At 64.1% G+C, this 22903-nt stretch overlaps 1 protein-coding gene across 4 annotated transcripts in view; it reads right to left on the bottom strand.

Moving 5' to 3' along the window:
* Positions 1–228: 228 nt before the first annotated feature.
* Positions 229–22903, bottom strand: part of Plxna1 (plexin A1) — a 50701-nt gene continuing 28026 nt past the window's right edge. For 3 of the 4 annotated variants that reach the window (XM_047534749.1, XM_047534748.1, XM_047534750.1), the window contains exons 11-32: positions 22420–22516; positions 22146–22339; positions 21772–21923; positions 21573–21693; positions 21054–21190; positions 19688–19855; positions 19420–19513; positions 18974–19213; positions 18732–18875; positions 18177–18411; positions 15571–15713; positions 13805–14061; positions 13280–13346; positions 7364–7510; positions 7103–7262; positions 6459–6562; positions 6086–6182; positions 5588–5793; positions 5301–5470; positions 3579–3791; positions 3342–3492; positions 229–2270 (exon numbers count right to left, since the gene is read on the bottom strand). In XM_047534749.1, coding sequence (XP_047390705.1) covers positions 2175–2270; positions 3342–3492; positions 3579–3791; positions 5301–5470; positions 5588–5793; positions 6086–6182; positions 6459–6562; positions 7103–7262; positions 7364–7510; positions 13280–13346; positions 13805–14061; positions 15571–15713; positions 18177–18411; positions 18732–18875; positions 18974–19213; positions 19420–19513; positions 19688–19855; positions 21054–21190; positions 21573–21693; positions 21772–21923; positions 22146–22339; positions 22420–22516 — 3393 coding nt within the window. In that variant the 3' untranslated portion in view covers positions 229–2174. The remainder of the gene's footprint in view (positions 2271–3341; positions 3493–3578; positions 3792–5300; positions 5471–5587; positions 5794–6085; positions 6183–6458; positions 6563–7102; positions 7263–7363; positions 7511–13279; positions 13347–13804; positions 14062–15570; positions 15714–18176; positions 18412–18731; positions 18876–18973; positions 19214–19419; positions 19514–19687; positions 19856–21053; positions 21191–21572; positions 21694–21771; positions 21924–22145; positions 22340–22419; positions 22517–22903) is intronic. The other variant, XM_047534751.1, reaches the window with a different exon arrangement.

The following is a 22903-nucleotide window of genomic DNA, read 5'->3' on the forward strand; positions in this document are numbered from 1 at the left end:
GGTGGCCCGGCTCTGATCCCGAAGGTGTCGCCGGAGCCGCGCGGCCCCCCGCGCGGCTGGGGCGGAACTGGAAGAACTGGGGGCTCCGATCTGAAGCCGGCGTCCAGGGAAGACTCGGGGGACACTAGGCGCCTGCCCGGGCCCGCGGCTGGGAGGCGTCGGGAGGGAGGCGGGGGACACCCAGGCTGGGGACCCGGCCAGCTCGAGGGGCCACCGAGAAGACCGCCGAGAAGACCGCCCGTCTGCAGAATGACAGCCTGGGCTCCGGCTGGCGAGCCCCGCCCACAGGGGGCGGGGCCAGGGCGGCCGAGCGGGCGGGGCCAGGTGCAGCCCTGCGGGGCGCCCCGCGGGGGGCTCCCTGAGACAGAAGTTCACCCTCTTCACACTGAGCCCCGCGAAGGGACGGCTTCCGGTCTGATCTCCACGGTGTCCACTCTGGCTCACGCTGGAGGACGAGGGGAGGGACCCGGAGGCGGGCACGGGGTCTGCCCGTCCTGGGTGCCCAGGCTGGGTCTGGCCACAGTTAGCTGTCCCTTAAAGTCCGTTAGGATCTTTAGTACCATCGAAAAAGTGACTGGAAAACGGGACGGGCCGCTTGGTCTGCTTTTTTACCAAGGGACGAATTCATTTAAAAAATAAAATAAGAATTAAAAAAAAAAAAACAACAAAAGAAAGGACCTAACCACCTCTATGTTCAACACTTGCAGATTGAAAAGATCAACTCAGACTAAACGCTAGCACGATCATGCAAATCCGCGGGCCTGCGCCCTGGAAGCTCTCGGGGACCAGCAGCGGGTCTGTCCTTTTTTCCGGGAGTGCAAACAGACGGTCCCTGGAGAGGGCCGGGCGCGGCCCCCAGTTCTGCCCCCTTCCGGGGACGCTCAGCCGCCACCGCCACACCCCTGGCATCGCTCCCCACTGCCCTGATTTTCTAGATCGCTTTTCCGATTTCTTCTTCCAAGAACTGTACAGCACCCCCTGGGGCTGGGGCTGAGGCTAGAACCACATATATATATACACAGATATATATATATGTACAGGGTCTTTTGCATTAAAAATTTGTTCTCTGTCGCTCACGGAGGGCAGGGGCGGGCAGCAGCTGACCCTGAGTCCCGCGGGCACCTCTGGTCCAGGGCTCGCACACAGCCTGAGCGGATCCAGGCTGCCGGGTGGCCAGAGGGGCCCGACCCTGGCCCTTGTCCCCCAAGCAGAGTGCAACAGGATTTCTTGATCTTCTTTCAAAGTCACCACGGTCCCCGGATGTCCTGCTCTGGAGGGGCCGGACGCTGCCCAGATGCCAGTCGGAAAGCTGCTTGGTGGGGGCTGGGGGCGGGAGGCGGAGAGGAGGCCGGGAGGAGGCGGCCCCCGCTGCCCTCGGGAGCCCACCTGGGGCAGCCACCGGAGGCCGACCAGGACAGGAGGGAATAAATAAGGGAACATGCGCTCTGTGACCGGAGCCCCAGCCCGGCTCCCAGGGGCACAGCCCTGAGGACGGGGGCTGACCAGTCCGTCCGCCAGTCACTCGGAAGCTGGGCGTGGCGCCCCTCCATGGGAGGGGACGGGCCTCTGCGGGCAGGTGGACGTGGCACTCCGGGCTCGGCCGTGCACAGCACGCGGTGAATCTGGCATGGCGGTGGTGCAGAGGGCGCGGGGGCTGGACGTGAAGGCCGCGGTGTCCGCCTCTTCCTCTGGCTGCCAGCTGGGCCCTGGGGACCCTCGGACTCTGCCCGCCAGTGACAGCAGGCCGCTGTCCACGTCCCTCGTCCCTCATCCTGGCCTCAAGCAAGACGGGTCAGGCGGCTGCCCCTCATCCTGGATGGCCCTGGCCTTAGGCCGCGGTCACTCAGAGGCCACCTCATTCTTCCACGAAGGCCACCGGGCAGCTCGTGCCAGGTGGCCAGGGTCCCTGGGCAGGGCCAGACAGCCTGTGCTCTCCCAGCCCCGGGGCGGGCAGCCCGGGACATAGAGGTGGCGCGGCAGGTACCGTCACTTCCACACCCGTAAAAACTGGGACCCTGCCGGGCAGCAGGAGGCGGGGCAGGCCAGGCTGGAAGGACACTGGCCACGTGCCCAGCCCACGCCCGGTGCTCCGCAGGGGCGGGCGAGGCTGTCTCCTGGGGTCCCCGCTCCAGCGCCCTCTCGACCGCCTCCCGCGGCCGGTCACCAGCCAGGGCTCAGCTGCTCAGGGCCATCGTGTCCACCACCTGCTCCAGCTTGCTCCGCAGCCGCTGCCGTCGCGCCTGCTCGTCTTTCTCCAGGGCCGCCAGGATCTGTGGGTCAGGGGCCAGGGGCCAGGGGTCAGGGGCGGGCTGGCCACCCACTGGGGGCAGCAGCCACACCAGGTGACCGGTCGCCATGCCTTTGCGGGCACTCTCAGAGCCCGAGAGACAAGGCTGAGCTGGCAGGAGCTTGGGAGCAGACGCCAGAGGCAGGCACCTCCCTCCATTCCCGCTGTGGACGAGGGTGCTGGGTCTGGGGTGCAAAAGGCCCCCCAACACAGCAGGCCCTGGCCCCTGCACGAGGCCACCAGACGCGCCCCCTCTGGGGTCTCACCAGGAACTGCTCGACCCCCGCCCTCTCCCGCGGCACTGTGGGGTCACCTGTGGTCACAGGTGACCTGTGCTCCTGGGTCATCTACTCAGGGACACCCCGCCCCACAGGAGCCTCACAGGGGAGCCCCAAGGTTCAGGTTGCCCCCACTGCCTAGACTCGCCCTGGCCACACCTTTGAGCCTCAGCCTGGAGGGCCCTCTGCCTGGCTGGTGACCGTCAGGCTTGACCTGGGACCCAGAGCAGGAGCCCGACCCCAGAGCTCGGCGCCACGCCTCCCGTGCGGCCTCGGCCACCCCCAGGTGGCAGGGCGGCCTGCACTCTCCCCCGACCACGCAGAACCCCCCGGAACGCACCCCTGCCTCGCAGCCAGGGAGGACCAGGCACGGCCTCGTCTCCTGCCGCCACCCCGGGAGGATCCTGGCTTGGTCCCAGGGCCTCCCCCGGACCTCAGTGCCTTGGTCCTGGCCGCGCTGCCCTGTCCCCTAGTCCTGCGTGCCCGTCAAACGCAGCCCAGGAGACAGTGCAGGGGGTCTCGAGGGGCCCCTGGTTCCGTGTGAGCTTGTGCCCCATTCCAGGGGTGTCCACCCAGCCCGGTGAACCCTGCTGGGGTCTCAAAGGAGGGTCCTTAGCAACCCACACTCTCCACCTGGGAAGACGCGGCTGCCCGTCCTCCAGGCTCCCTGCCCCACAAGCCCATGGGTGACCCTGCCACAGGGAACGGGTGGCTGTAGGTCTGACGGGAAGGGAGCCTGGAGCGGAGCCGCGGGGAGGTGGCGGGCGCCAGCTCACCTCGTCCTTGTACTTGGTGATGTAGGAGTAGATCTCGTGCAGGGCGCTCATGCTGTTGAACTGGCTCAGGTGCAGCCGCGACTGCTCCGCCAGGTACGCGCTCATGTCCTGGTCGCTGATGGCGGGCATCTTGGCGATGTCGGCGTAGTACCTTCCAGAAGACGCCAGGGCCGCGCGTGAGGGGGGTCCGCGCCCTGACCGCCCGCCGCCCGCCCGCCCCGGGGCCCGAGGCCTCACCTCTCCACCCAGCTCTTGTAGTTGGGGATGTCCTTGGCGTACAGCAGCTTGTTGGAGGGCGAGTCCTTGCCCAGCTTGTGCTCGGAGGTGGAGCAGGAGTCCATGAAGGTCTGAGCCACCACCGACAGGCAGGCGTCCGTGATGCTGTTCTTGTGGATGTCGAACACGAACTGCGGGTTCTTGATCACGTTCACCCAGAAGCGCAGGGGCAGGCTGCAGGCAAGCAGGCCGGTCAGCAGCCACCCCGGGCCGTGCCCTCTGAACGGCACAGGGAAGGGACTGGCCAGTCAACTTGGGGCCCTCCCAACGCTGACCTCTGGAGACAGTGCTCGGTTTGATACAGACGAGGAAACAGAGGTCCAGAGTGGACCAGGCCAACACCACCGGGTGCCTCACGGAGCCTAACTGTGCTCAGATGTGCACAGGTCACCCGGGTGCTCACACACGTGGTCACTTGCAGGTGGACATGTAGACCAAGGCCCTCAGGTCCATCCACCGCACCACGGTGGCTTTCCCAGGGGCCTGCGTTCCTGGCTGGCACCCCTCCTGCATGGGGACCCCCAGCTCGGCTCCAGTGCAGGACCCGCCTGACCTCTGCCTAACTACCACCTGGGAGTCTGCCACCGCCGGGCTGCCCGGGAGCTGCACGTGGCGGCACGTGAACTGAAGGATGCTGAAAACCCAGGTCAGTGGTCACACGGGCACATATTAAGTGCTCAGCAGCCACAGGGCTGGTGGCCACCACTCTGGCCAGCACAGATCTAGAACATTCCGTGCTGCAGCGCTCTGCTGGACGGTGCTGCTCCCCAGCAGGCTCCGGCATGGCCCAGGGTGACCTCAGCCTCAGTCCTGACTGGGGTCCCGTGGGCAGCACAAGTGGGCTGAGGGCAGGGCCAGGCTGCCTCGCAGGCTTGATGAGTAACAGGCCTGGAGGTCACCGGAATCCTGGGAGGGCAGGGACCACCAGGTGGGGAGGACGGGGAGGCCCAGGGGACCCAGAAAGGAAGATGGCCAGAGGCCACCTAGAGTGCTTCTTAGGGTCATGAAGATGAGGCCAGGCAGGGGGTGCTGCTGGCCTGGCCTGGGGGCCCTGCTGGCCACCTGGAGTGGGGACGGGCACAGAAACCTGTGAGGGGTCCCCAGCAGGCAGTGGGGGTGTGGGATCCACAGGGAAGGAGGGGCGTCCAGCCTCGCAAGGGGACCGCCAACCTGGCCAGATCCTTGAACCTGGACGATCTTCTTCCGACACTCCCTGCCAGCTGGGGCCAGGGCGGCACGGAGCGGGGTCAGGGTCAGGGGGCTGGGCTCTGCAGGACATGCCCCACGGTGCACCTGGCCGCCCAGAACCAGGGTGGACTGACCAGGGCGTGGGGACCCTCAGTAGAGAGCAAGAGACCTGGGAGCCCCGTGGCCAGGACCCCTGGGGAGACGGGCCTGCGGAGCTGGGCAGCCCACACCTGGGAAAAGTGGCACTGCCCCAGAGGACAGGCCAGCGCACACACTTGGGCTGGGCACCTGACGTGGCAGGGGGACCGGCTCAGGCTGCCGGCTCAGGCTGCCTGCCGCCTGGCTCCGGGGGCGTGGCGGCCTCCGGGGCGTAGCCGCCTCCATGGGCGTGGCCGCCTCCATGGGCGTGGCCGCCTCTGGGGCGTGGCCGCCTCAGGGTGTGGAGGCCTCTGGGAGTCTCTGACACCGGCCTCCGGGGGCCGCAGGCGCCCTCACCAGTTGCTCTTCCAGGTGTGGCGCACGTCCGCGTCGTGGATCTGGTGCTTGTCCGCCTGCTCGTCCAGGAAATCAAACATGTACTTGATGGCCAGTGGCAGGGCGGAGCCGCGGTGCGCGGTGCTGAAGATGGTCTCGAACAGGTCGTCCACGAACTTCTGCAGCGTGCCCTGCGGGGGTGGGGCGCAGGCTCAGCGCTCGGCCAGGCTGCCCGCGCCCCCGGCGAGGACCAGGGCTGGCTCTGGACCCGCCGCCTGCCCGCGTGCCCACCAGCCCGCCGGGCACACCTTGGTGGCCAGCAGCCGCGTCAGGTAGATCTCAGAGACCATCTTGCTGCCCCGGTCGCCCTCGCGCTGGTCCAGGTGGTCGTGGTTCTTCACCAGGTGCCACAGCTTGGTGCCGCTCTCCAGGTCGGGCGTGATCATGGGCGTGCGGGAGCGCAGGCTGTCGGGGCTGCTGGCCGTGCGCAGCATGCTCTCTGCGGGGACCAGGCCTGTCAGCAGGCAGAGCCCCTGAAGCCCTGCGCACGGCTCTGCTGGGCCCTGCCAGCGCCTGTCTCCTTGTCCGCACATGGGGGACACCAGCCCTGCCTCCCTGGGTGGCTGGGCACAGCCAGTGACACACCAGAGGCAGCTCAGTGAGTTTGGGCAGCACTGTGGGGGAGGGGTGCGGACTCCAAGCGTCCAGCGACAAGGTGAACACGTCCCCTGGGTCTCACGTCTGACCTGTGTCCTCCCAGCCCCGGGGTCTCCTGCCGCCCCTGCCTGGCCCCCCTGGCCCCTCACCATATCTGCTGAGGGACTTGGTGAAGGTGGAGGAGTTGGAGATGTTGTAGGCAGAGGTCTGCTTGGGTACCAGCGCCACCGACGACCCGTCCGTCACCTGCAGGCAGAAGGCCAGGGACAGCATGAGTCCCCAGGGTGCTAGTGTGCAACCTGCTGGGGACCTGAGTGACGCGACTGGTCCTGTCACCTGGCCACTCAGAACATCAGTTTCCTCCTCGGGACAGTTGCAGAGCTTTGGGGAGGACCGAGGGCCCAGGGGGCCCTGGGCCCGTCCAGATGTGGGACTCTGCTCCCTTCCTCCCGGCCCAGGCTGGCCCCCTCGCAGGCACCCCAGGGAAGCGGAGCCTGGGCTGCGGCAGGGGCGGCCGGGTACCTGGTAGTGGGCCAGCGTGTTCAGCCTCTTCCAGTCGTTGTCGATCTTGGTGGTGACGTCCTCGTCCTGCAGGATGATGCGCGCCATGCGGCCCTGGCGCCACTCTGTGGGGAGCGGGGCGCTGAGGGCGGGGCCGCGGGGCCTCATTGGCTCCTGCACAGCCCCTGGCTCGGGGCTGGGGGCAGGCCGTGGGGGGCAGGGGCCTGCTGCGCTCCGGGTGCTGGGCTTTGAATGCCAGGACTATCCAGAGCTAAGTTCCCCCTCCATCGCCACGGGGCAGCTCCCAGTTACTCAGCGGGAGGCCCCTGCCTTGGGCTCGGCCCCTCCACAGGGGCGGCGTCCTGCCTTCCCCAGGCTCCTGGTCCGTCTCCGAGGCCCTCCGCCCATGGTGGTCCCGACCCCAGTTGCTCCAGCCACATCTGCGGCGGGTCCCCAGAGCCCTGGCGACAGCCAAGCCCTCCACCGACTCTCTGCGGCTCACCTTGACCCGGCTCCAGCCCAAGGCCCCGCCTCCACCCGGGCCTGAGACCCCGCCCCCTCCACGGCGGCCCCACCCGAGGCCCCGCCCAGACCACAGAGCCCCTCCCCGGGGGCTCCCCGACCCACTGACCACCACTGACCACCACGAGGTCCCCGCTGCTCACCGAGGTCCATGTCCCCGGCCTTGGGCCTCTGGGAGTAGGGCACCCCCTTGTACACAGCGTCCAGCAGTTTCTCCTTGACCTGCGTCACGGTGTCGCAGTTGAGTCCCTTCACCGGCACCTCGGGCGCGTTCTCGTTCTCAGGGTTCACGCAGTTCAGGGTCTGCGGGGAGGGAGGTCGCGGAGACGTCAGTCTGGCTGAACGGGCAGGCCTCCGGGGCGGAGAGGGACAGGGCTGTGCCCGCAGGCGACGGTGGTGCTCACCAGCGTCTTGTAGTCGATCTGCTGGCGGATGAGCTTGTCCTCGCTCAGCGAGTAGCGGGCCTCGCCCGTGATGGCGTCGATGGGACCCTTCTCCATCTGCTGCTTGATGGCGCAGTACAGCATGAACAGGGGCTCCCCGGCGCACTCCTGCAGGGGTGGGCAGCGAGGCTTCGGGGGCTGCAGCTATGGCCCCTGACCCCCTCGGCGCTTTGAACGCGCTCTCTGCTGCTCCCAGGCAGAGAGGAGCCAGGAGCTCCTCTGCACAGGCAAGCGCGGCGCGGGAGCCGGGCCCCAGGAAGAGGTGCAGGAAAATCAACGCGGAACGGAAGAGGCACGCACCCTCATGAATATGCGCGTGAAAGCCCTAAATCAATCAGGCATCAGGAGCCAAGGAGACCCCGGAATGTGTTAAAGAACACGACTCGGCCAGGGAAGCCCGGGGCAGGTCGATTCCACCCTGCAAACCTCGGGGGGACTACAGCCCCCAGCATCCCCTTCGCCGGAGCCTGGCTGCCACTCAAAGCTCCCCCAGGTATGGGTACGGGTGGGCGCTGAACCCCGCTCTCCAGGTGGGACCGCGATCTGTTAGATGTCCGGGACCCACCAGGCTGGAATCTCTGCCTTACTCTGGAAAATGCTTGCATGCATTTAATGGTGCCAACGTCGTCACCCCGGGAAGCTCACCAGCACCGAGGACAACAGGAGACCACAGCCCAGGGCCAGGGGTCCTGGAGGCTGGCAAGCCACCCCCAGGCATGCAATGCCTGCCACCATGAGCTCTGAGGGTCCCCTCGTGACCCCATCTCAGCCTGTCCTTCCACAGGTCTTCACCACCCTTCTGGGCTGAGCTGTCCTGATCACCGTCCCACGGTCTCACCCCTGGTGTGTCACGGTGTCTCTCTGGCCCGAGTTTGGGTGAAGCCCCAGACACCGGCCAATTGGTGGGCGCCTGGCCTGGTCCCGTGGGCTCTTCACCGCCACCTCACACGCCTGGGTTGGCTGTGCCCACTGCACAGGCAGGTCCCCACGGGGCCTGGGCTCAGGGGTCCTCTGCAGGTCTGGGCCACCCAACGGAGTTGAGATGATGTTAGGCCCCGGGTGGGTGGCTAAGGCAGCGCGGCCTCCCACCGGGGGCCCTGGCAAACAGACAGTGGCTCTGTCCCTGTAACCAGATGCTCCGGGCACCTCGTTAGCATCTGCAGTAATTAAAGAGACAGCTGCTAAGGAACGGCCGCAAACATAGATCATCCCGAGACCTTCCAACAACATGCCTGTCTTTGAAATTATGTTTCATTTGCAAACTTGGCTTCATTAAGTCAGCTGGGAGGAGGAGGGAAGCGGGCAGAGCAGGCACCGCATGGAGCGCGGCCTCTTCCTGGAAACGCCTTCGGAGGAGGGAATGAGGTGGAGCTGCTGGGGTTTCCCAAGATGCCTGCCAGAGGGTTCCCAGGCCCGGGACGTGGCAGAAGGGAAAAGTGGCAGGCCATGGTCTCTGGGGATCGCAGACGCGGGTTTCAGGGTCCACGGTCACACGTGAATATCGGGAGACATTAGGATTCGAACCCAGAACCTTCTCACGTCAGCGCACCTGGCCCTTGAATTTCAGGGCTTCTCTGAAAAGGCTCATGCTGAGCCAGGTGGGTCTCTCCTGACCCGGGTGCAGCCCTCCACGTCAGCGCCAAACGCATCCACGACGCCTGCTCAGGTGGCGTGAAGGAGAAAAGAGGCTGCAGAGGAGGAAGGCTCAGAACCTACGAACCCCCAAGACTGAGTCCTTTCCCTCCCTGGGCCTCGGCTTCTGGTGGGGGAGCTCAGACTCCTCCCGGACTTAGCCAAGAACGTGCAGAAACTACCCTGTAAAAAGCGCCACTTTTCACATAAAAAGGTACCACCAGTAGACAGCCCAGTAAAGGACGGAGGACACGGGGCTTTTCCATTTAGGGGAAGTGACATACATCCCTACCTCACTCCATAGACAAGTAAAAATGATTTCTTTGCTATTGTTGGGGTCGTGAAAGATGGAAAGTGGGTACCATTTAAACACTCCGGTAAGATGCTAAAACGAGTAACCCGAAGACGAACATGCAAAGGATAAAAATAGATATTTGCAAGCTTGACTTTGAAGAAAAAACCACAGTGACCTGTCAAGCACATGATGCAAGACTTGCCAGGCATGGTGGTGTGTGTCTGTCATCTCCAAGACTCGGGAGGCTGAAGCAGGAGGATTGAAAATTGGAGGCCAGCCTCGGCACCTAAGCAAAGCCATAAGTGACTCAGCGAGACCCTGTCTCTAAATAAACATAAAAAGGGCTGGGGATGTGGCTCAGTGGTTAAGTGCCCCTGGGTTCAATCCCTGGTACCAAAAAAAGAAAGAGAAAAAAAAAAAAGATGTAGGACTTGTCAAAGAAGTTCCAATTGAGATAATAAGCTATGGATATGTTCTTATCAAATGATCAAAGGTGAAAAAGGCAGATGAAGCGTGTCATCCCAGGCCTGGGGAAGACTCTCAGACAAGGAACAGGGGCATCCTTTTTTGCAGGTCATGGTAGCATGTATTAGAATTTAAAAAGAGCGCACCTGACCACCTGCACTCAGTCCTCCAGAAAACCACTGCAACACTGACGCGGTAAGCAAAGCCATACCAGAAAACTGGCTGTGGTACTGGTTACGGTGGGAAAAATCCACATTCTCCTGCCCACTGGCAGTGCAAATGAAATCAATGATATACCACCAGGCTGTGGAATATTATGCAGCCATTCAAAGGAACCAGACCAACACCTGCATCCTTACCAGCACAGGTAGACCTAACACTTACCCCAAGGAAGGGGAAGCAGGAGGCAAGGCGCAGAGTGAACTATATGGTACTGCTGCTAGGCACGGTGGCGCACACCTGTCATCCCAGTGACTCAGGAGGCTAAGGCAGGAGGATCACAAGCTGGAGGCCAGCCTCAGCAACTCAGCAAGGCCCTAAGCAACTTAGCAAGACCCTGTCTCTAAATAAAATTATAAAGAGGGTTCAGTGGTAGAATGCCCCTGGGTTTAATCCCTAGTACCAAAGTAAGCAAATAAATAAAATTTTAAAAAATCAATTGCCTTCCTTTTAATATTCCACTGTACGGTCTCCCTTTATCTGCCGGGGTATGTCCCCAGCCCCCAGGGTTGTCTGAAACCTTGGACAATACCAACTCTATATATACTATGTTTTCTCTACATAATTTGAGTTCCTTGAATAAACGGAGCCATTCATTACTTGCAGTAAAAGGCTGGGTGGGTGTTGCTTGACTCAGGGGATCCCTTGCCTAAATCATCTCGTAGGCTTTTCCATCTTAACCAAGCCCTGATTGTGCACAGTAGCTGTAACTTCAGCGGTCTGAGGTGAGACAGCAAGGCTAGAGCACAGTTCTTTATTCTTCGCAATTTCATAGATAGAAGATCCGCTCTCACCACAGATCTTTGCAACCTCGGCATACAGATTCCTTCCTTCCATCTTGAGAATTTTTGCTTAAAGGAAGCACTTTACAGTTTCTCTTTGTCATATGCTACCATAGCTTACTCCTGCACCATGGGGCCATGATTAAGTAAAATGAGGTCACTTGGACGTAAGTACTGCTATACTGCAATGGTCGATCTGATAACCAAGATGGCTACTAAGTAACTAACGGGCAAGTAGCATATACAGAGTGGAAACACTGGACCAACTCACAATTCACATTCTAGGAAGGACAAATGAAATTCCATTGGGCTTCTCACATGGTAGGCTATTTAAAACTTATGAACTGCTTATTTCATTTATTATCTTCAGACTGCATTTGACCACAGGTGACAGAAACTACATAAAGTAAAACAGTAGATAAGAGGACTTCCAGATAGACCACATTTTGCTTCTCTCTTCAGGCTGCCTGCACATTATGCTAAGTTGAAATAGGTCAGACAGACAAAACACTGCATGATCCACTTACGTGAGGTCCCTAGGGCGGTCAAATTCATAGGCAGAAGGTAGAGTGGTAACTGCCAGGGACTGAGGCAACGGGGAGCAGGGATAAGTTAGTATTAAATGGGGACGAAGTTTGAGTTTTACAAAATGAAGAGTTCTGTGGATGGATGGTGAATGTGTTTAATACCACCGAACTGTACATTTTAAGATGGTTAAGTTGGTGAACACATGCCAGATGAGGTGGCACACAACTTTCATTTGCTCAGGAGGCTGAGGCAGGAGGTTCGAAAGTTGGAGGCCAGCCTCAGCCACTTAGCAAGGTCCTGAGCAACTCAGTGAGACCCTGTCTCTAAATAAAATAGAAAAGGGCTGGGGAGGTGGCTCAGGGGTTCAGCACCCCAGGTTCAATCCCCAGTACCAAAAAAAGAAAAGAAAAAAACAGAGAGAACAGCGGGGGGACCAGAGGAGACGGCACGCTCCCTGCCCTGCCCCACACCTACCCTGGGACCCCGGGACCCTGCGTTCTGCCCAGCCCTTTGCCCCACCCTGCCTTCCTCCTCCCGCGGCCCTTGCTGCTGCTCCGGGGCCAACATCAGCCTCCCTCCACCACCCCACACGCCCCTCGGCACCCGCGATGGCGACCTGTCCCTTGGAGCCCCGCTGCGCGGTGCCACCGGCCCCTCTGCCGGGACAGCCCCGCGGGGGCCACGCTCCGCCAGGCTTCCCCAGGCCGGACAGGCTCCGCACGGGATCGCGCCCGACTCAGGATCCGGGACAGGATTTGCTGAGCCGCATCCCATTCCTCTGGGCGTGGAGAATCGGGAGCTCGGGGCCACCCAGCCCAGGCACAGCTGGAACCCAGCTGCTAGCCCTGCGCCTGCCTGCGCTGCCCCGGGGCTTCCGCGGCTGCCTAACGAGCACGCGGCTGCTGCGTGTCACCGTGTCGTCCAGAGGCGTTTTTTTCCCACAGGAAATGCACAACTGTGTGTGACCAGCGACCAGCTCCGCACGAGGAGCGCCCCGGGGACTGGGCACCGACCCCGAGAAGGCTGGGCGCCTGTGACCCTGCCCAGGGCTGCCCGCCTCCACCTCCGGCACCCGAGCTCCTCGGTGTCGCCTCCCCGGTCACGCCCTGCGCCCGCACCCCCTCTCTCCTCCACTGTCCCTCCTCCCTGCAGGGGGGACGCCCGTCCAGGGACTTGGCTCTGTGCGCAGACATGCTGCAGATTGTCCCCGAGCCAGGGGACAGCAGAGGGGCAGCACAGGCCTGGATGCCACCTCCAGAGTCAGCGGTCAGTACTGGGCCTCACCCTTGACCGCTAGGCTACACCACTGGTCACTCTCGTCCAAAGGGCATGGAGCAGGGGTCACGGGGACCAGGCAAGGCACCAACCAGGCACACGCCACACTCAACCTGGGGCCCCCGCCGCTGCCCCGTGTCCAGACTGAGCACAGGAAGCCAGTGTGTCAGCCAGACGCCCGGAGTCAGAACGCAGGCCACAGCGCAACCGACCCGGATGAAGCCCCGGGCGCACCCTCTGCGCACAGCCTGGCAAGGGTGGCGGCGCCCAACTGCCGGACCAGGGGAGCCGGGTGGGAGAGGCAGAGGACGCCCAGGACGGCCACCCGCCCACGATGGGCAGCAGGCGGGAGCCCTCGGCCCCTCCCCCGGCGTGACGAACCCGAGGCCCGTGCCCAGGTACCCACCTCCCGCCATGGTGCTGGACGTGGTGCAGAGAGGTGGACCCGTGTCCAGACCTGAGCTCAGCCACTCACATGGGAGCTGGGTGCCCCCAGGACCTCTGCGGGCTTTGGGGTGAGCCAGGGGCCAAGGCGCAGTCCCGGGGAGACCCTGCGACTGCCCGGTGTCCAGCACCTCCCTCTGGGCCTCTGCTCGCTCTGTCCTTCCCTCCACTAGTCGCCTGACACCCTTTGCACTGCTGGCCCTCGGACACTCTCACACGCCCCGTCCGCCCGCCTACCTTGAGGAACTTGTACAAGAGGAAGGTGAACCAGTTGGTCAGCATCTTCTCGGCCACTGACTCAGTCCTGGGGGTTGCAGAACAGCAGAACACAGGCAGGGTGGCACCGTTCCTCCCGTCCAGCTGGCACAAGCTCCCCACTGGCCCCACTGACCATGTCCACCCCCCTTTCTACAGAGCTGAAGGTCAGGCCTCAAAAGGTGCCCACACGCCAGACACGGTGGCGCAAGCCTGCCAGCGGCTGGGGAGGCTGAGGCAGGAGGATCTCGAGTTGGAGGCCAGCCTCAGCCACTTAGCAAGGCCCTGAGCAACTCAGCGAGACCCTGTCTCTAAATAAAATATAAAAAGGGCTGGGGAGGTGGCTCAGTGGCTAAGCACCCCTGGGGTCCATCCCTGGGACCAAAAAAAAGCAAAAGGTACGCAGCCGGGTGGGCATCGGGCGGCTCCGGGGACCGCCAGGGAGCTCCCAGCCCCCAGGTGGAGCTGGCCCCGGGTCCCCACCAGCAGTCCCGGCGGGACGCTCACCGGCGCAGCAGCAGCTTGGGGTGGTTCTTGCTCTCCAGGTTCTTCTCGATGAGGTCGGACAGCAGCTGCTTGAGGACCCCAGTCGCGTACTCCATCTCGCCCTGCAGGGCCGTCATGATGAGCGAGGCCACGTTCCCGCGGTCGCGCATGGAGAAGCTGCGCTGGGCCTCCAGCGTGCGGATGAAGGTCAGCAGGAAGTGCTTCTTGGTCAGCAGCTGCCCGAACAGCGTCAGCGACTTCTCCACGTTGGCCTGCACCTGCAGGGACACGCCAGGCTGCTGGGGCTACAGCGGGCCAGTGACCCCGCGGACAGGAGGCTGGGGAAAGGACTTCCGCCGGGCGTGCCGTGTGCACAGGCAGCGGGCCTGACGGCGGAAGGCACGTTGCCTGACCCCAAAGCCCGACGGGCTGACTCCCAGGCCTCCTGTCCTCCTCAGCAGAGGGGACGTGCCCTAAAGCTGTCCCCACACCCCGTGCTATCAGGATAGCCCTAGACCACTGTCCATGAAATGCCCACTGCCAGCAGAGACACAATACAAGTGTTACCCATGATGGTGGGACTCAGGATGAAAGGGCCGGCTCCTGGCACCCTCTCTGTGGCTGAGCCCTTTGCACAGCACCTCCCTGGCCTGGCCTCCAGCAGCTCTATGACAGCTGAACTCACTGCCCCTGTTTGCTGGGTGCCATAGTCTCACTGCTTGGACAACAAAAAGCCATCCTCCCCACCTCCTGGAGGAGGACACTGACGTTCAGAGAGGGGAAGAGGCTTGATCAGGCTCATGCGGCATGAAGGCAGTGAACTGAAGTGGAGTGCAGGCACAGCTGGCTCCAGGGCTCCTGCTCTATTTCTCATCCACACCAGGCTTGTGAGGGCAAGAGGCTTCCCACCAGGCTATGCCCAGAGACTGCCAGTGACGTGTCACTCCCAGACCAGGTGGAAAGGGAGGAGGGCCAGGTAGAACACAGGCAGGCACAGCGAGCCACACAATCAGTGACCGCAGATGGAGAGACCCCAAAGAGAATCCAAAGACATCCAGAGGAGACTCAAAACGGCCACAGTGTCAGCAATGACAGGTGGTGAGTGACCTATAGGCGCCAAGCCAGTGACAAGAAGGCCCATTCAGGGTCAGCTCAAGAGGGACTTCCCGCCAGAGTCAGGCAGGTGAAGGGGACTGCCAGCTTCGAGGTGTGCGGGGACAGGGTGCACCAGGCCGGGGATCGGGACGGAGGCCATTTGCTGAGCCCCTGCCTGCTGGGATCCGCAAGTCCTCGGCACTGCGGACTCCACAGAGCAAAGCCAGCTCTCCGAGGGCCCTGGGCTGGGTTGGTCAGCTCGGGCTCCCTCCCCAGGCGGCTAAAAGGCCTCCAGCTGGGTGCTGGCACCTCCCAGTCCTCAGGGTGGTGACCCTGGCCAGACCAGGCCAGGTGGGCAGTAGCTGGGCCCAACAACAGAGGCAGGCCAGGAACCCAGGCAGAGGGTGGCTTCCCCAGCGAGGTCCGGTGCGCTAGCAGGCCCCGGCCACCAGGGGCGCTGCCGAGTACGGCCGCCAGCCAGGCCCCGCCCCGCACCCCTACCCGGGGCGGTCCCGCCCTGAGTCTGCCTCCCAGCGCCCAGCACGTGGCTGAGCCCTGCGCCCTGCAGACCTGGCCTGTGTCTGCCAGGCTCAGACCGGCCGCAACCCACGGGCTGCCCGGTGCCCTTCGGATGCCCTCCAGGGCCCCAGGATGCTGAGGCAACGGTGGCCTCCGCGGCCGGCCGGGCCTACCTCCATCTCCTTGAGCACAGGGTGGTCCTCGATGCCCGGGAAGAGCACCCGCATGGCGTAGGTGCGGTAGTCCAGGAACGGGATGCCGGCGCCGTCCAGGTCGTTGGTCAGCTCATGGATGTCCGTCTGCAGCTCTGCAAAGGCTGTGGCCGGGCGCAGGGTCAGGGGCCCGCCCCGCTCCCGTCAGCCTCAGCTCTCCCTGTCAGGGACTGGCTCTGCCTGTCACTCAAGCTCAAGACCAGGACGCGCCTCCCTGGCCTCGGTTTCCCCAGTCCTAACACAGGCCGAGTCCCGTCCCTCACTGGGATGGCTGGGCTCACCCGCGACCACCACACTCGGGCCAGACTGGATGGGCCTCCAGCACCCAAGACGCTCCCATTTAAGGGTGGAGCACGGCGGGGGGCCGGTTCCCTCCACCAGCAGGGGTGGGAGGGGGCAGGCGACAGGCTGCCCCAGGCTCCCAACCCCCCATGCTGGGAACTGCCACCTGCCAACCTGGGGCCCCTCAACACCCCCCCCACTCCCCGCCAACTCTCTCCAAGAACAAAGGCAGGCAGGGCGCACAGCAGGCTCCGCAGAACATTCCAGAGCCGTGAGGTGTCAGCCCTCCAGCCGCTGAGGGATGCACTATCTGATCCGGAGCCAGAGGAGCCGGGTGGCTCTGGGGGATGTCTGGCGGGTTTAATTAAGAGCTGGGCCTTCGTCTCCTGGTCCTGCTGCCAGGCATCTGGTTATCTCCAGCTGCCCCGAAGCAGCTGCTGGCCACCACATCACACGCACGCCCTGGCGCAGGGCGGCATCGCGCACACCAGCCTCTGCCGACAGCTGGCCTCCACCAGGGACAGCCCCCAGGGAGACCCTGGCCTCCTGCCTCCCTCCCACCCCCTCGAACATCTGCCTCCTGTCCCGCTAGGAACTTCCCACAGGGCGGGTGGGCAGGGCGAACCCCGCCAACCACAGGCCCACTCCCTTCTGTGAGGGCCTCGGGGGATCAGGACGTGGGGCGTCCCTCAGCTCCACGACCAGCCTCGTCCTGGGCAGGTGCGTCCTGCTGGAGTCCCCACAGAGCTTCAGGTCCCTGCCTCCTGCAGCTCTGAGCCTTCGTTAGTTACTATCTACAAACGCTCCCGGTTCTGCACACTCAGTGACATCGAGCACCCTCGCTCTCCCTCACAACAGGGGGCTTGTCTGCTGAGGCTCTGAGGGACACAGGGGAGCCACGGGCCACACCAGGAGGCCAGGACCTACGGGGTCCCTGTCTGAGGCACTGCCGCAGCCGAGTGGCCAGCTCGGGTGCAGTGTCACCTGTGCCTTGAGCCTGGCACACACGCCCAGGAGCCAGTCCCAGCTCCCCAGTGGCTGCCACACAGGCCAAGGCCTCCGCGTAGGCCCAGGGCCCCCCACAGTGCCACCTCCCTGTGCTGGCACTGAGCCCCCACCCACGTCAGCCATCTGCACCCACAGCACCCAGGGCATGGCCAGTTCTGCCAGGGACGAGGGTACGACCTCTCTGTGACATGCTGGGCAGAAGTAGTGGCCCCTGGTGGCCCTCTGGACCCAACGGGAGCTCTTTGTTCCCATGGTGCTCGCCCACCCCAGCCCAGTCAGCACAACTGCGACCCCTGCCCCCTAGAAGTCACCTCCTCTCTGGCCACGCCCCGCCCATCCTTGGGCTCCACACTCGGTCAGGGGCTTTGGGGGCTCAGGCCTGAGGAAGGGGCGGGATGAGACCAGGTGCAGCCTGTGGGGACTGGTCCAGAGACTGGGAGCCCCGAGGTAGCTGACCTCGTCCAGCTGAGCTTGTCCATGGTGACCGTTTTTGTCACCGAAGAGAAAAGCACATCCAAAATAGGTCAGCACTGGGGGGGGAGGAGCCATGAGCCGAGTCCCGAGCACACAGACGCCCCTCTCAGCAGGCCCCCGCCACGCACACCAAGGGCTGGGCGGACATATGTCCCTCTTAGGACAGTGCTGCCTGACTCAAGGACCAGAGGCAGCCCCAGAGCTGTGTGCACCCAGGGTGACAACAGACACTGAGAAGCAAAGGCTCCCCAGCTGAGTAGGCAGGAGCACGTGCCCCAGGGCCCCAGACCCACACTGGCCATCCTGCCACTAAGCCCGACACCCAGTGAGGAGTCCACTGTGCCCACTCTACAGAGGAGGAGACTGAGGCACAAAGGCTGAGTGTCCCAGTCTCTGAGTCACGTCAGTCGGACCCACTCCCTAGGCCCCAGGCAGGCAGCTGCCCACTCCCTGGGATGGAGCTGCGCAAGGCAAGGACTCAGGAGCTGCGGCCTTGGGGCAGAGCTGGCCGGCAGGACGGGCCAGCTCAGAGGTGGTGGCTGCTCCCTGAGCTCCCAGCCCCACCCAGTCCTCCATCCAGTCCCCCGCCCCACCCACCCAGCCCTCCACAGGCCATCCTGAGCTTCCAGCCCTACCCACCCGGCCCTCCGCCCCGCCCACAGCCCCACCCGCCCGGCCCTCCGTCCCGCCCACAGACCTTCCCGAAACTCCAGCCCCACCCACAGGGCCCTCCGCCCTGCCCACAGGCCTTCCTGAGCCCACCCCCGGCCCCACCCACCCGGCCCCCCGCCCCGCCCACAGACCTTCCTTGCACTCCAGGGCCACGCGCGACTCCAGGTTGTCCATCTGCAGCTGCAGCCGTTTGAGCGTCCGGTCGGCATCGCGAGACTTGCGCTTGTAGGCGATGAGCACGGCCACGATGACCAGCAGCAGGAGGCCGCCGCCCCCTCCGATGCCCACGATGGCGGGCAGCGTCAGTAGGCTGTCCGAGTAGACCTGCAGCATCCCCGGGGAGAACTCGAAGCCGCCCGCCCGCACCTGTCACGGAGGTGGAGGTAGCTCGGGAACCAGCCGGGCACCCGTGCGAACCCAGCCCTGCCGAGGGCCCTTCAGGGCCCCCAACTTGCGGCGTGGCACTTGCCTGCGGGTGACACCCTGCCAACGGGGGCCTGGGATGGCAGGAGTGGGGATAGGGGACCCAGGGCAGGTCCCCAGCCTGCCCGGGAAGCGGCAGGGCCCAGCAGGAGGGGGTCAAGCAGGGGCGCATCTGGGCCCCAGTCACCAGGATGGGGCAGCGTCCACAGGCCCAAGGCAAGCAGGGCCCAGGGGACCCAGGCCGGCGGGCGGGGCGGACGCACCGTGACCTTGTGCTGCCCCGTGAGGTTGGGCGACTCGCACAGCAGCTGTGTCTCCGACACGGTGAGGACGCAGGGCGTGGAGCCGATGAGCACCGTGTAGTTGAGCCGCGAGTTGCCAGGCGCCGGCGGCAGCAGGTTCCGGCCCTGCGCGGGGGTCGGGGTGAGGCGGAGAGCAGGTGGGGGCCCCTCTCCACGTACCCTCCTGCCCCGGCTTGGCCTCTGCCGCGCGGCCCGGGCCCCACCTTGAGGATGAGCGGGGAGCTGGGCTTCAGCTCCAGCAGGCCGGTGGGGCTGAGGGGCTCCAGCACGGGGTCGGGGTAGTAGACGAAGGAGGTGGAGTTGAGCACCAGCAGCGCACGCACGTTGTCCATGACGAAGCCCAGCTCGTCCGGCCGCTCCCCCAGCTCCGGGGGACTACGCGTCGGGTTGTCCACAGACGGCGCCCGGCACACCATGGTGGTGTCGTTGTACACCATGCAGCTCTGGGGACACAGGCAAGGGGACGCTAGGCTGGCCTCTCAGAGCTGCAAGTCAACGCCCAGAGGCACAGCCCCGACCAGGGACGGCCCCTCCTCCAGGGTCACTGGGCAAGCTGGCCTGGGGCCCAGAGCAGGAGCCCACCCGGCCACCCAGCAGCAGGAGCAGGCCCAGGGGTGGTAAGGGGAAGCTGGCAGGGCTGCAGACTCACGTTCTCCCTCTCCACGCCTCCATACTTGGCCCGGATGCGGGGCTCGCGAACGGTGGCCAGATTGGTGCCGGTGACCGTCAGGAGGGTTCCACCGCTAGAAGAGGAAGGTCATCGAGTGATGAACAGGAGGGGTGGACACAGCCCCAGAGAGTCAGAGCCCTGCCCAGAAACCAGAGGCAGGCCACCTTCCAGCACAGGGTGCTTCCCGCCAGGACCAGGGGGCGGGACCTGCCACCAGGGGCTGCTCCCTGCAGGCAGTGGCTCCCACCTGTTGATGCTCCACTCGGGGTCGATCCTCAGGATGGTGGGGTCCTCGGTGTAGTTGTACTTCACCTCGGGGTTGGCGAGCTGGGCACGGTTGATGTTGATGACGATGGGGGCGCTGCCCGGGCTCTGCCCGGGGGGTGTCAGGCACCGGATCTCCCGGGAGTTCCTCCTGGAGGGCCCCAGGGCACAGTGAGCTGGCATCCAGGACGCATCCGGAGCCCTCGCTCAAGGTGAGCTCACGGGAAAGGTGCTGGGCTGCCACTTTATACCCTCCAGGGGCCACCTGTGAGGTCCCACCCTCGGTCCCCGCCTGGCCTCTCCCACCCCAGCCCCCTCGGACCCTGCCTGGCAGACAGGACTTGTCCCATAGCCTCCCTTGGGCCTCCACCTGAGGCCTGCTTTTCTCACAGTCTCTGTTGCCAAAGGCCGAGGTGGGCCCTGCCTGCTACCCCTATTCAGGGGACCCTGGCCAGGGACCCGTACCCACCAGGGCTTCGTCTCTTCTGCAGCATAGACAGCAGGGGTCCCTGCCCAGCTTGGACACTGTGGGTTGTGCTTTGCTAGGGAGGCCAACGAGACCAAGCCCACAGGTCCTGACCTTTCTGGCCAGGGGCTTCAGGGTCCTGGGAGCTCAGCATACTGCCACCACCCCAGATGAATCACACACCCTCTTACGTATGTCCTCAATCAGAAAAATGAGGCTTGACCCCCAGAGCCCTGGGTCTCAGATGAAATGAGCTGGGCCAACGTGGGGGTCACCGGATCACCTGGGCAGCCAGCTGGTACTACCTACACCTGTCCCCTGACTGCTTCACCACAGCGTGGAGGCCCTACAGTCTCTGAGCCTGGCTCAGCTGCAAACATCAATGATTAGTCTGATAACGGGTAATTACCAGAGGAAAATATTTAAAGGGCCGTTCCATTATCATCCCTAATCTAAAATTATCCACTTCAAGCCTCAGGGCTTTTGTTAAGATGTCTGTTTTCTCTCTTTAAAAAAAAAAAAAAAATTTTTTTTTAATACTTATTTTGTTCCCAAGGGAGTCCCCTGTTCCAGGGAAGGACCAGGGCGGAGGCAGCCAGATTGTGCCCGCCCCTGGGAGGCCAGGCCCCGCCCTCCCATCAGCTACCCTCTCTCCTCCCTTGTCTCCCCATGCTGGAGGGAGCCCCTGTCTCCATGGTAACCTTCTCCGCCTCTGGGTTTCCATAGTGATCACCCCAGCCAGGCTCTCCATACCCCAGTTTCCCTGGCAACGGGAGGGGGCACAGAGACGTGTGAACCAGGAGGAGAGACGGCCCTGGCCCCTAACCACCAGTAGAAGAGGTGGGACATGCCCTGGCCCCCCACTCCCACCTGCACCCCGTACCAGGAGAAGGAACAGGGCCGGCCACCGATGGACACAGCGACGTCACTGCCCGCGTTCAGGTGGCTCCCCTCAATGCCAATCCAGGTGCCCCCTGACAGAGGGCCACGGGAGGGACTCACACGGTAGAAAGTTGGTGTCTGTAACAAGGAGGACTTCTCAGAGCAAAGTCCCTTATGGGCCACACAGGGACAGGTCCTGCTCTGCCTACCATACTGCCAGCTGTGCCCCTAGTAGAGGAGAAGCCCAGAGGCCCCAGAGCTGGGCTCCAGACTCCACACTCCTGGGGGGCTCAGAAGCAGCCCAGCTCCAGGGAACTCTGGAGCCCAAATCAGCACAGGAGGGGAGGGGAGGGGAGGGGAGAGCACCTGAGGCTGCAGAACAGGAGCGGAACATGGATGGACTGGGGACCCCATGGAGGACAAGCAGGTGGTCTGGCCAGAGCCTGCCCCGTGCCCAGATCGGACCCCTCGGCCACCTCCTGGACCAGCAGGGAGTAGAGGCCGCCTGGGCGGGACTTACCACAAAGGTGAAGCGTTTGGGCGACAGGGCCCGGTAGTGGGGAGAGCAGTCCCTCACGCACACCTCCACCAGGGCATCATGGGACCGCACGGTGCTGGCGTCCCCGATCTCACAGACAATCCTGCGGGGCGCAGGCCGGGCCTCAGCCGCTGCAGGCCGGGCAGCGCCCCGCGCCCACCTCCCCCGGGGCCGCACTCACTGCTCGGCGCTGATGTACTCGCTCTCCACGGGGCTGCACAGCACCTTGCCCACGCGCACGCCCAGCCGCACGTCCTCAAACCGGAGGCCCAGGTTCTCGCCCGTGATGGTGAGACGCGTCCCTCCTTGCCTGGGGCCCGTCTCCGGGGACAGCTGCGGGAAGGTAGAGGCTGGGGCCCCAGCACCCAGCTGGGGCCCAGTGCAGCCAGAGCCACCCCACCAGGGCAGGCTCAGTGGCACTTGTGCGGTAGGTGGGCGAATCCACTATGGGGGCAGGATGCGGGATAGGGCGTGGCCAGGGGCTGCCTGGGCGGAGCTGGGCGGGGCCGGCTGGACAAGTTGGGCGTGGCCAGGGGCCGGCCGGGTGGGGCCTACCTTGAGGATCTTGGGGTCCGCGCAGCGACTGCTGCCGTGGCGAGCGTGCATCCAGGCCGCAGGCACGTCAGCTGGGCAGTGGTGGCGCAGGGAGCAGCGGCGCTCGGCCACGCACCAGCCGCACTCGAAGCGCGGGTCGGCCTTGAGGCAGAGGCCGCAGCTCTCGCGCAGGGCTGGGCACTTGTAGAGGTGGGCTGCGGGGCAGAGACGCGTCAGCCACCGGCCACCCGCCACCTGCCACCCGGCCCTGTCCAGGGCGGCCCTCATTGCTCACCCTGGATGTTCTGGGGGTTGTCGATGACGAAGTTGCCATTCCACACGACAGACAGGTTCACAGGCAGGTCGCTGATGTCGTTGCCCTCGTAGGAGTACTGCGGGTGATGCGTACGGCGTGAGGCCACCACCTCCCGCATGAGGGAGGAACTGGGTTTCCAGGGGGGCCCCACTGGGTGGGCCCGACACCCATCCTCCCCAGAGAGATCTGGGGTGTCCAGCCTGGGGCTCACCCCTTCGGCCACTCATTTGCCCGCAAGGGCAAGATGCTCCACGGACACACCCAGCTCCCCTGCCCCAGCCTCAGAGACCGTCCTTCCTGGTTTCATGGCCCCACAGCCGCCAGCCGAGCTTCCTTCTCCCGCCACCATATGAGGGGCCCCTCCAGCAGCTGTATGAAGTGCCCCCTCCAGGGTAAACTCCCTGCCTCCCAAACTCAGCACCCCTGGACCTGCCCCAACGCCACCTCAACCACAGGAAGCCCT

The sequence above is a fragment of the Sciurus carolinensis genome, chromosome 19 (genome assembly GCF_902686445.1).
Source record: "Sciurus carolinensis chromosome 19, mSciCar1.2, whole genome shotgun sequence".
Classification (NCBI taxonomy): Eukaryota; Metazoa; Chordata; class Mammalia; order Rodentia; family Sciuridae; genus Sciurus; species Sciurus carolinensis.